The sequence below is a fragment of the Phaseolus vulgaris genome, chromosome 11 (assembly GCF_051622355.1).
Source record: "Phaseolus vulgaris cultivar YP4 chromosome 11, ASM5162235v1, whole genome shotgun sequence".
Lineage (NCBI taxonomy): Eukaryota > Viridiplantae > Streptophyta > Magnoliopsida > Fabales > Fabaceae > Phaseolus > Phaseolus vulgaris.
The window spans coordinates 5,972,863-5,986,007 of record NC_143508.1 but is presented as its reverse complement, the minus strand read 5'-3'; the positions used below and the strand labels follow the sequence as shown (position 1 = coordinate 5,986,007).

Here is a 13,145-nt window from a genome sequence, read left to right as displayed (position 1 = left end):
ATAGAAACCAATTTTTATATACTAAAATATTTAGTTGTAATGATCATTTTAAAAACTAAAAAAAATATTTCTAAATTAGTTTATATTATTGTTAAATAGTTTTTAAATTAGTATCTAATTAGCTACCAAGATTTTAACTACCAATTATTTAATCTTTAATCTAGTCACTATATCAACTAATTATTTTTTGTTTCTAAAATTAGTTTCTATTTCATGATTTTCTTGTAGTTATCTTTAAAACAATCTCGTGTAAATAATTTAGGCTTTTTGAATTTTATATCTTTGTTTTACTATTATCATATTTTCTTTCCTTATACGTTGATATGTTATTTTCTATCGAGAAGGCGATATAAATATTCATGTTCAATACTTGAATGATGTTACTTATGATGAATTTTTTAATTGAACCAACATAAAAATCTTCATCTTCGATATCACCAAATAACAGTAACCATAATAATAAACTTATTATTTAAATCCAATCATATAAACTAAAAAAAAAAATAGTAATGTATACAAGGTTAACACAAAGAGCATGAAGTTAGAATAAAATAGTTATTCAGACATTGAAATTTTTGTATTGGGTTTATATTTTTATCCATATCTTACAATTTATTTATTTTTATTGGCTCTTGCAATTTTGATTTTTAATGTTTTCTAAAACTTTATAAAGCTCGTTCAAATCTTATAATTTCATACTTTGCTTTCAAAATATTTTAAATTCTTATGACAAAGATTCATTAGAATTCAAAAAATCCTTTTAATTTATTTTTTTCTACATAAGATTCATTGTCTTTTAAAATTCACAATTTTTTTATATAAAAATGGAATTTTAAAAGGATCAGTTCAATACATCAGTAAGTATTTTCATGGTATTTACAGAAAATTATTAACTACCTAATTATGTAACTCAATATATTTTTTTAATTTGATATATATATATAAACTTGTTCTCGAACAGGTTTGGAATCTAGAGAACGATTGCTCTTGCTTCCACCTTCAGTCGGTCTACAATACTCCAAGCTCTCCGTCACACTTTCCTCCTCTCAGTCTTCTGGCTCCACAGACGGGAATAGTACCTGTAGAAGGCGCTCTAACGCTCAAGTCAGTCGGGGTGAGCACCATAGATAATGACATACCTTTCTCTTTGGGATGCGTGCTATTTATATTATCTTAATGAACCTTCGTTGATGGACCAGATTATGGATTTGGTTCATGTTTAGGGTTATGCTAAACAACCCTTAACCACGGATTAACCATGCTGATTTGGTCAACCCTTGACTAAATGTTAGGGGTCGATCGACCATGTGGCGTCACGTGACCACCTCGACTTTGCTTAGACGGTGACCTAGTTAGAGTGTTGGCCAACTCAGCAAATCGTTTGATTGTACCAGTACAAAACTCAATCTCGAAAATAAGGTAATATGTTTATCTTTTTCATATTTTGTTTACTATTTATGTCTTCCATTGGGTAATATCTTTGGCAGACGTTATTAAGATTTTATCTTGTACTTGACACAGAATTATTTCTAAGGTAGTTCGGATATTAGAAAATTGTAACATATTAGAAACTAAAAAAAATTCTTCCGATCGTATTTAACTTTTGTAAAATATTTAAAATTTATATTTTCACTTAAAACAACCAGGCTAATATATTTTTTTATATCAACTTTGCCTTAAGTAGTTAATATGAAGGTTGCATTTATATTTCACTGTAGTGCCTAATGGCAGAGAACAAATTTTCAAAATGTGTTTCAGCCCAGCACAAGTCGTTTGCTTTGCATCTATACAGTGGGAAAAAATTAATATTGAATGAATCTCACGACCCCCGCCATAGAAAGCTGGGGGTAGAGTTAGACATGCAATCTCCACGATGCATGGAGTCTTGGATTACTTGTTATAAAAGGTTCAGACACTACTTATCACACACAAATTTATGAAGAATGACAAGGTTGAGTGCAAGTCAGCATCATGATCATTATACATGTAATTTTTCCTCCATGTTCTTGGAGAGTAATGTTGCCTCCAATTTGTAACATTTGTCATCAACCACAGCAAGCAGATTTTTGTGCAGCTTCCCCGACTCCACCTGATTGGTCTTGGTTGATTTTGATTGTTGATGGCTGCAAAGAAAATATCAACTTCAGAGAGGAAGAGGGAACTATTAAGACATTTAAGTACTGAGAGAGGAAGTTCAAATACCTCTGCCTTGGAGTCAGTGTCAGCCAACCTTTGTTTTATATCTCTTGCTATTGAGAAGAAAACTTCCTCAACATTTAGATTTGTCTTTGCACTCTGCAATGGTATTTTTCATGAGCATAATAACAAGAAGTTTAGGGGTTTCCACATTTTCTGGTACACACCACTTACAGTTTCAAAGAATTTGATTCCGTACTCATCGGCCAGTGCTTGGCCCTTGGATGTAGGCACAACCTTAAAAGAGACGGGAAGGTATATTACGATCACAAACATTTCAAGTCTGACATGCATGCACATATGGCATCTCAAATCAAAACTCAACCCCTTTCTAACCTCCACATCCCAGCAAAACAGTTGAAAATTCACTTGCAGTAACAGGGTTCTCTAACACCATCAATGATGAAATTTAACCATAAGTTGTAACTTGCATAACAATGATGGAAGAACATTTGATAACAGTATTGGTTATTTTTCCAAGCCCTTTTGCTCTTAGTTCTACAACCTTGTTCAAATGAAATTGGTGTTCGAAGTATCTTTACTTTGCTCATTCAAGTTGTAGAAGGTACAAGGAAAGAGAAATGAAGAGGTTTCACCAAACATGACCAAGGTTATCTTACTCTTTTGCTTTCATCCATATCAGCTTTGTTCCCCACCAGTATTTTATTAACATTGTCTGAAGCATGTTGCTCAATATTGCGAATCCAATTCCTGATATCTATAATAAGTAGAAGCAGAATGAATATTCCAAATGCAAAAAGCATTTAAAGTTTGAAGAGTTATTCATAGATTTTCAAATTTCGAACTTAAGTAACAATTGAGAACTTTACTGCTAAATGATGCTTCATCTGTAACATCGTAGACTAATAATATGCCCATTGCACCTCGATAGTAAGCTGCGAAAACAAAATACAAAAAAGATAGGTAACACCAAAAACTTAAATGATAAACACTCCCACTTGTACGTTTTTTATATATAAAAAAGTTTAAAAAATTTGAAAAATACAAAAAATTTAAGGTAGCATGAATGAAACGACAGTAATGGACGGTTTTTCTGAAGTTTAACTCTTGGTAGTGGACAAATTAATACAAAGGGGATGTTTAGAAGTTGTTTTTTGGAAGGGAGGGCAAATTTTTCATTTTTAGTCAATACTCTATAATTTATTTATTGTAAATAAAAGAAACAAAGTAATAGATTAGCATGAACTTAAAGCATTAGTTTTTTGTTTATTATCTATCTTAATTTAAAATAAAACATTTGTCAATCCTTTCACTCCCCTCCAAAACCTAACTCACATATCCTAAATGAATCTCTGTAATATTCATCTCATGTAAATTGAACAAACTCTCGTTGGCTCTAGTCTCTTGTATCTTTAACATTTAATAATTAACTTGAGAAAAAAATCTACATGGAAGTTATATTATCCCTACAGAAACTTTCTCACCAACAAAAAGTTATGCAGCAGAAACAATGGTGATAAAAAAGATATAGCAAGAAGAGACCATTTTAAGGTTCAAAATAATAGATATCCCAGGATCCAATTTTTGTCATATCCTTGGGATTTGGAAGTATCATCTCCAAACTAGAACAATAAGCTGCTTCTATGGTCTAACATATCATATTTGACACTCAATAAGAACTATGATGTTTTCACTGATTACTTCCCTTTCTTTTCCTGACTTTTTTTCTCTAATTTTTCTTCAAGCTTATATTTTTTTTTCTATACTATATCTCCTATTTTCCATTTTTTCACCACCTTTAAGTCCTACATCAGGAAGAGCCACAAACCATATGTCAACTGCTATGAAACGAATTTCCAAGTCTCACATACAATGATACTAAAATCAATATAACAATACCCATAAATCTTACCAGTTGTAATTGTCCGAAACCTCTCCTGCCCTGCAGTGTCCCAAATTTGGAGCTTGATCCGCTTGCCATCAAGCTCAATGGTTCTTATCTTAAAATCAATGCTACATTAGGAAGGTGGGCCTATTGGTGTTAGAGAGAGAAGCTTTTGGCAAACAAAATTCTATACTTTTACTCCTAAGCTGTAAAAAACATACCCTATAGTTGTGATGAAACTAGTAGTGAAAGAACCATCAGAAAAACGCAGAAGGAGACAACTTTTTCCAACACCTCCAAAAATAAAATAAAAAAACATGAGATGTTAGCTTGCATATAGTTTCAAACAAAAGCTACACAATTATTCCATTGTGATAACTAGGATGCCAACTAAAATACTTCCAACCTTTGCGAAACCTCAACAAATGCCATAATTTTTGGAGCTTAATTTATGAGCACCACTAGTGTAAGAAACATTATACTATAACCCAATCACAAATCATGTTAACGTATTCAATTGTTCTAATTACACATAGTCATTCCGTCATACAAGTTAGTTTGTGATTGGATGATAGAAATCGTTCACAGTATCAATATACATTTATCACTCAAGCTTTTGTTGGGAGAAAGGAAATTAAAGGTATCATGAACACAAGAACATCTTGCAGATGCAATTAGACCACTGAGGGCTTATTTTGGCAACCGAAATTTTGAGAATTAAACAAATTATTAATGGATCAAAGAGAAGGCTAATTTCAAATGATAACCACCCAAGTCAACACAAAATTTGCAATCCAACCTCTTTCACCCAAAATTTGCAGCACAATAACACAAACAATAAATTCAAATGCTGACTCGAACCAGATCATGAAAAGAACAATTTTTGCCACGGTTTAACACCAATCCCATTTGAAAAATATGCATTTGCAGAACTCCAAACTCAACGATTCAAAATATAGAAAAAATAAATAAATAAAAAATGGTGGAATGACAAAAAGGGAACCCCTAGTGAAAGAACCATAATTTATGATTACAAAGAAATCGCATGTTCCCCTTGTGTTTGATTTTACAAACATTTGTTTTGCCTACAAATTAATTTGAAAAAGAAGAAGAGTCTACCGCTGTCACCAATCAAGAGAAGCTTTATGAGATAATCATAATCGGCACGAGCCCTTGGAGGTGGAGCAGCCATCAACTCTCAAGTTGAAATTTTGTTTGGAATGAAAGGAAGAACAGGTCTGAAGAGTATGGAAAATGGTGTTGAGTGTGAGAAAAATGGTGAGATCGATAATGGAAGAGAGAGGGATCTCGTCCAAAACTCACTCGTAAGTGAAGAAAGATGGAAAATTTAGAGAGAAAACACCGGTGCTTAATTTTGTCTCATTTCATTTTATTTTATTAAAAAGTAAAAATGAAAAGAGAAGAGTAGGAGAACATATGTTTACAAACTTCATCTTCAACCATTATATTTTAACATTCAAGTGTAATTTGTTTAAATTTTATGTTAGACTCAGCAAAGTTTACAAACTATTTTCAATTTTTTTAATATATTAATATATTAAATCATTCACAGTCTATGAAGTTCAGACACTTCTCTTAAATGGCGTGTAAGTTTTGGATACATGAACACGACACTCGTAGGACACACGTATCTATAAAGTGTCCAATTCAAAAAATATTTGTTAAATTTTTTATAATTCTAGTACAATTTTAAAAAAGAAAAATACATTAATTTTCTAAAACTCAAACTTATTGTATAAATTTTTATTATGATTATAAAAATAAGAAACAAATCATTTTGAACTAGTCATGAACAACATTTTTTGCTCCAAAAAAATATTTGAAATATACTTGTGCACATAAATCTTTATTGTCAATTTATATAATTCATAATTATACAATATATATATATATATATATATATATATATTCGTGTTCCCGTGTCCTACATTTTAGAGATTATACTTATTTTCACGTCCGTATTCATGTCATATCAGTATCCGTATCAGTGTTTGTGCTACATAGTTCATAGCATTCTAATATATTTTTAAAATTTAAATTGACTCATAAAATTTTATACTCGTTATAAATTTTTTTTTTAATTTTTATTTATAATAGTATGTATCATAAATTGTCTTTATCGTCTTTATTTTTATTTATTATTGTATATATCATAAATAAAATATCTTTATCACGTGGACATAAAGACTTGTTTCATCATTCAAGTTTTTTTCATATCTTTAATCATCATATCTTTCTACTTTTATACATTTTACCTTCATGATAAAATGATGGTGTTAACTATCTTCTTTTTTTTTAAGACGTGCTAACATTTTTGTTATATATTTAATTTATCAGTAAAATATGTAAAACTAAACTAAATTAATAATGATAATGATAAAAAATGTAAACACTAATTAAAATTAATCTCCCAATACACACTACAGCTATTTTTAATAGACACCTATTCTTCTAACTTTTTTATGATATAAATTTAATAATTTTCAAAATATATTTTATGCAAAAAAGTAGATACTCCGTCAATAATTGAATTTACTTATTTGTCAATATTATTCGTCAAAATTTGAAAATTATATTAATGTTTTCTGAATTAACAAATAGTAAACAAATTATAAAATTATACTTTTTACAAATGTGTGAGTTTTTAATTTGTCTTGTTAATGGTATATTATGTAACACTTACATTTTTTTAATATTAAAATATGTACTTATCTCTTTTACATACTTATTAAAAGTTTTAAATAGGTATTCACTTTTTCTTATTTTTAATAAAAAAAAACACTCGGTTTGTGGTTTTAATGAAAGATATTTAATTTTTATAATTTTTATTTAAATTGTAACTAGTATTGTAATTTTAAACAAAATTAGAAAAATGAGTGTGATTAATTTATAACATAAATAAAAAAAAATGTTTAATTAAAAACATAAGAAATATGTTTAGCACATCCAAAAGTCCTTTCAGAATTAAAAACATCTTATTCTTTTTTTTAACATTTTTACTAACTACCAAACAAAAAATATATATAGATATTAAGTCTTTTTAAAATAAAATCTTCCTTTCTATAGAATATATATATATATATATATATATATATATATATAAAATGAAGAATAAATAAAAGATGAATATAACATCTTTTTTACATTTATAGTTTATTTTTGCTAAGACTATTAAGATTGTCTAATTGTTTAGGGTTTACGTTATCTACTCTAGTTTTTCTTATTTGTTTACTTGCTCAAGTCAAGTTTAAGCTCTCAAACATGTACACATTTCTCTGATTAATGATCTAAACATTATGATCTTGGACTAAAAAAATCTTCTTTACTTTAAAACCACGTGCAAACCATAGTCACAAGACATGTAAAACTTCTCAAACCTAACTTAAGAAAAAAATATAAAAAAGAAACTTATTATAAAACAAATTATGATCAGATCGATTTTATATGTTCTCCACCAAAAATTTTAAGGTAAGTTTTGGTCAAAAAGAGATAATAAGATATTTGAGAAATCTATAGAAAAAGTGCTTGGAGGAAGTATTTCACTACAATAAAAAATCCATTTTAGTTGAAAAAAAAGTGGGGGCTATAAAAATGAAGTCACTAGCATGGATGAAGTTTACTCAAGTTGGACACAAAAATAAATGTCAAATATTGTGTCCTTAATGAAGACCTTTAACTTACTAAAAATTATTAAAATAATAATAATAAGTTAGAGTCTAGAATTAGGACACAAAGTAGATGCAATGAAAAAAATTAAGTGACAGAATAATACTAAGATGACGTGGAGAATGTTGTAGAATGATACTACGTCGAGAATGTGGATACAAAGTGAATGCAAGTTAATATTTTATTACATTTAGTGTAGTTGTGGATGACACTAAGATGGCGTGTACGTTTATCGTCACCTTAGCCCACGCTAAGTTATTTAATGAGAGAGAAAAATAAAACATTAAAACATTTTTGTCTCATATTTTCATCTCCTCAACTTTCAATTTCTCATTTCTGTCTCACACTTTCAAACTCATAATCTTGAAATTCCTCCCAAAAAAACCTACGTCTTCTTCGTGGTCATTTCGCTCTCCGTAATTTCGTTTTTCATTTTTGTCATCGTGGCCATTTCTCCCTCCTTGAGTGCTTGGGTGCATTTTACTCATTTATTTTCCAAATAGTGTCCCCAATGGCAACAATGTACTCACATTTACTTTCTCACGTAATATTCCCAACGACGACGCTAAGTTTAATTATTGTTGGAGATCCCATATCGACTAGAGATTAGGACATTTCATAGTATTTAAGTGGGTGCAAACTTCACCAGCCAGTTTTATGAGGTTTAGTTAGACTTAAAGTTCACTTCTTAATATAGTATCAGAGTCATTTCGAGTCTATCCTAGCGATTATTTGTTGGGCTTATCAGACACATGAAGCGGTTATCGGACCACCCATAATATATAATCTCACGCACGAGTTGGTAGCCTCAACGTGAGGGAGTGTGTTGGAGATCCCACATCGACTAAATAGTAGAACATTTCATAGAATATAAGTGAGTGAAAATTTCACCTTATAAGCCGATTTTGTGATATTGAGTTAGGCTAACACTACAAGAAAATCATGAAATATAAACAAAGTTTTAGAGACCAAAATAATTAATTGCAATAATAAATAAATAATAATTAGTTGCAATTAGTAACTAAATAGTTTCTAAATTGGTATCTAATTAACAACCAAGGTTTTAACCACCAATTATTTAGTTTCTAAACTTGGTAGCAAAAACCTTGATAACTTTGATAGCTAATTAGATATCGATTAAAATAGTTTCTAATTTAGTCATTATAACAATTAATTAATTTTAGTTTCTATTTTGGTCTCTAAAAATTAGTTTTTATTTCATGATTTTTTATAGTCGTCGTTTTGCTGTTAAGTTAATATGATTCTAGTGTAGACTTGTCCAACACCATAGATATGATAGTATAATTGTGGTCAGATGACCCCAAGTTGTCTCCCAACGAATCCAATAGTGATTTCAGTGAATAGAATTCAAAACCTATCTGCAAACAATGAAAATTAGCAATAATGGTAAAGTGAAAAAAAAAAGATTGAGATAGTTATGCAGGAAATATAAAAGAGAATTGAAACAAAAAATAAAAAGCGGTTGATCCCAAGTTCTTTCACCATTGAATTCTTCACAGGTTCTCTAAAGATTAATCTTTTGTCAATCCTCCAACAGAGTTAAACCATATTGAACATGCGTCTACTGGTTTAATCAATACCCACTTTGTTTCATGCGTATACTCCGTGGGAATGCTTACCTCTTATCTCTTGAATCATTCGCTCAAGAAATTAATTAGAACAATGCGAACTAACTAAGAAACAAAACCTCATAACTAAATGGAGAATTACAAAAGAATCAACCAAAAAGGTTTAGCCTTTCATGCGGAGGCAAAACAAAAGAATTACTAAGAAGAAACTAAACTAAGAAAATCCTATGAAGCTCCCCATTTTCTCCTTGATGCTTGTGTCCTTTTATAGGGCTTTTTTGGTCCAAGGATCTCTTGGGAAAATATTGTAGTTTATATTTTGTTAACCGTTTCCATCTTTTCATAATTATTGTATTTTGCAGAAGATTTGCTTCCAATTCTGTTTCTGATATATTGTAGATTTTATTTTCTCTTTCTTCTCATCAAAATTTGTTTACTGTTTTGGTTCAAAAAGCAACTTGGACTTTTGCATATTTGGCTCATTCACAAAGGTAGATGTTTCCTCTAGATAATTTACTCTAAAAACACAAAATTAACAATAATAATAGTTAAGGCCCAAATAAACCCAATTATAAGAATATTAATTAAAACAATGAATTTATTTATTATTATAGTCCAATAATCTATGAATAAGGCTAGTGAGTGTGAATAAATATATGCTTATCAATTTTCTTGTAGTGTAAGTCCACTTCTTAATAACTATTTAATTTTATATCCATTTTAGTGTCTCCAAACCTACGTTATAGTTAAATAATATATTTTTCTTTATATAGGTTTAGTCAACACTATCTTGTAAATTTGTGTCTGGAGGTCATCTCTAATGCATAGCCACCAAAAGATTAACTTCCATTCCTATTAGGACACTAAGCTCACACTAATCTCATGTTGCGTCTATCTTTTGCTTTTTGCGTCGCTCTTTTAGAAACTCTACTATTATTATTTCTTGTAGTGTTTTAGAAAAAATAATAATTTTTCTAAAGTTAAATCTAAATAGTTAACTTTTATTTCTTTATAAGTTTTATACTTCAATAATAAAATATTAACACTTCATCTATGTTATACCATTTTCAGTCTTAAACAAATAATTAGGTACTTACATTTTTATTTTTTTAGATAAAACTCTAACAAAAATATTAAATTATGAGAGAAAAATAGCTCAAAAAATATGATAATTTAATCTTATGCTACCTTGATAAATTTGAGATTGAAAAATAAAATAAATGTGTATTATAAAAATTGAGATGTTTAAAATGTACTCGCCTACTACCAGCAAAAATATTCCAGTGCAATTGGTGAATAAATAACTTTCTTTAGTCGATAAACCCAAATCATAGTCCAAATGCAATGTGTGGACTATTACTTGAGCTTTATTTATGCTTTCCATATGCGAATCAATATATTCTCCATAATTGACCTAAAAAGTGTCTCTTGGTGTTTTTAAACTAGAATTTGATATACTTAAGTGACTTAAAAACTTGTCTAATAAAGGATTTCCTTCAAGGCTTTTTTTTTAAGAATGTTATTCTATGTGAAAATTAAAAATAAAGTTCCGATTTTATTAGTTATTTAATATTTTTTACTGATCGAGATCAGACAAACTAAAACAGATATCAGTTAACGTTAAAACACTGAGATAAAGTAAGAAAATACGCGACAAATCATGTAATTCCATTTAAAATATGACATACATTAAATACGGTCCATCAACAAGAGAGTCTATTATAAATTCTATAAATAAACGTGTTTGTATCAAAATAAGATAAGTTTTAATCAATACATTAATCACATTGAGTATACTTAATCGTCAGATTATGATATGTATGCTCTTAAACGAGAACTAAGTAAGAAAAAGAGAAAGAGAAAAAAAAGTGCGATAGAAAGAGAAGAATAAATTGTTCAACAGATTGCCTATACTCTTTAATACAAATACAATTTTAAAGTTAGTTTTAATTTTTTTTTACAATCAATTAACTTGTCCATTAATTTGGCTAAATGCAACTAGCTACTGTTTACCATGTGCCATTGAACACCAATCAATTGCCTACCCCTGACTTCATACCCTTGCTATTTAGAAAGAAAAATGAAAGGACCCACTTTTGGTCTTTTCATGTAGCCATCTTTATGTTTTTTAAGTTACAAATCAAGAAAAATTCAGCAATCAAGTAACTACATCTCAAAGCACATGAAAAAAAAAATCATGGAGTGAAATCCAAGACAATGACCATTCTAATTTTTTTAAGAGAAAACAGAAAGCAATTAACTGCAATCTTTAGGTACATATTACATGCATCCACATCCAACAATAGAAGTATAGTAATTAATTAGTGATAGAAAAGATGCCAAAAGCATATGTGAAAAAGAATGGGGCAGCAAGTTAATGCTCCAAGCATATGCTTAGAAGATCCTCTGCCTATGCCCCCACCCACCCTCTCCATACCCAAACCTTTATACTTTATTAAACTCTCCTTCCCTTCTTCTCTTTCACCAATCATCACTTCAGAATTCCAAGGGGAGGTGTGCTCTGTTGCAAGTTCAAGATGCTGATTCGGATAGGAACTGAGGCATGTAACAAGAGTGAGATCAACGACGGTGAAGACGAGGAAGATGACACAGAGTTCAATTCCTGATCAACCAATGACAATTGCAAGTTCTTTGGACTTGTTTGATCATTTGGGCAACTGAAGATCCTTTGGCATGACACCCTTTAGGAACAGGATGTGAAGGATGCTCCTTGCTCCTCCTCTAACCTTCTATTTTCCCAACAAATTATGAGGTTTTGGTTTTCCAAAATGTTGATTCCATCTATGTATGTTCTGTGAAAGAACTCATACTAAGTTATGGTTAAGTTATGGTTGCTTAATATAGATTATATAATTATGTATTTGTGTGTGTATGTGCTATTGCACACCCTTTTGCAGTGCTAGTTATTCTCGCTCTATTTTGCTCCCTTGTTCTTTTTAAACTGTTTTTTTGCTGTGTTTTGTTTGGAGTCTGATCTGTTCTGCAACTTAGAAGTTAAGGTGCCCAGAATAATGTGATTAATTCGCGAGATATGCTATATATATGTACTGTGTATATGGATTATTCTACCAAAATAAAAGTTGAAACGCTTAAATATAGAAGTTTGGGAATTAACTTTGTTCTCCACTTTTAATGGTTATCCACTTTTAATGGCTATTCGAGATTTTGATATATCTATACCTATATATAAAGGAGATTTCTTTTTAACTGTTCTTAATTTTTTTTCCTATTTTATTCTTATATTAATATTTAATTTTATTATTGTATTATGGTCATTGTGTCATTTCTTATTATGCTATTGACTGCTTTTAATTTTTTTCCATTTTATTCTTATATTAATATTTAATTTTATTATTGTATTATGGTCATTGTGCTCTTTCTTATTTTTTCTACAATATTTAGTATACGTAGTGGGGCGGTTTTGAATTGAAAGAGAGGTGGAAAAGCGGTTTTGAATTGGAAGAGATGTGGAGGAACAATTATGAATGGAAAGAGAGGTGGAGGAGTGATTATGAAGTGAAAGAGATAATTTATTTTGAAAATTAATTGCATAATGAGAGAGTGTCTGTTGTATGAGAGAAAAATAAAATTAATAAAATATTTGAAATAAATGGAGCAACCGTTCGAATTGAAAGAGATAATTTATTTTAAAAATTAATTGCATAATGAAATGAGAGGAGTGTCTGTTTTATGAGAGAAAAATAAATATTAGGAAATGTGAGTAGTGGCCAAACGTGAACAATTTGATTATTACTGAGCAGTTACCACTTTCTTCGGTAGTTTTCACCGTCACCATTTACATCCAC

General features: G+C 29.6%; 1 protein-coding gene across 1 annotated transcript; it reads right to left on the bottom strand.

Moving 5' to 3' along the window:
• Window positions 1-1,792: 1,792 nt before the first annotated feature.
• On the bottom strand, window positions 1,793-5,449 carry LOC137822334 (ras-related protein RABE1c). The gene is made up of 8 exons (XM_068627238.2): window positions 5,162-5,449; window positions 4,264-4,336; window positions 4,070-4,170; window positions 3,027-3,092; window positions 2,817-2,914; window positions 2,371-2,433; window positions 2,203-2,295; window positions 1,793-2,123 (listed from the first exon to the last, which is right to left on the bottom strand). Exons 1-8 carry the CDS (start codon window positions 5,232-5,234, stop codon window positions 2,046-2,048), a joined length of 645 nt encoding a protein of 214 aa, XP_068483339.2. The 5' UTR covers window positions 5,235-5,449; the 3' UTR covers window positions 1,793-2,045.
• Between the last annotated feature and the right edge of the window lie 7,696 nt (window positions 5,450-13,145).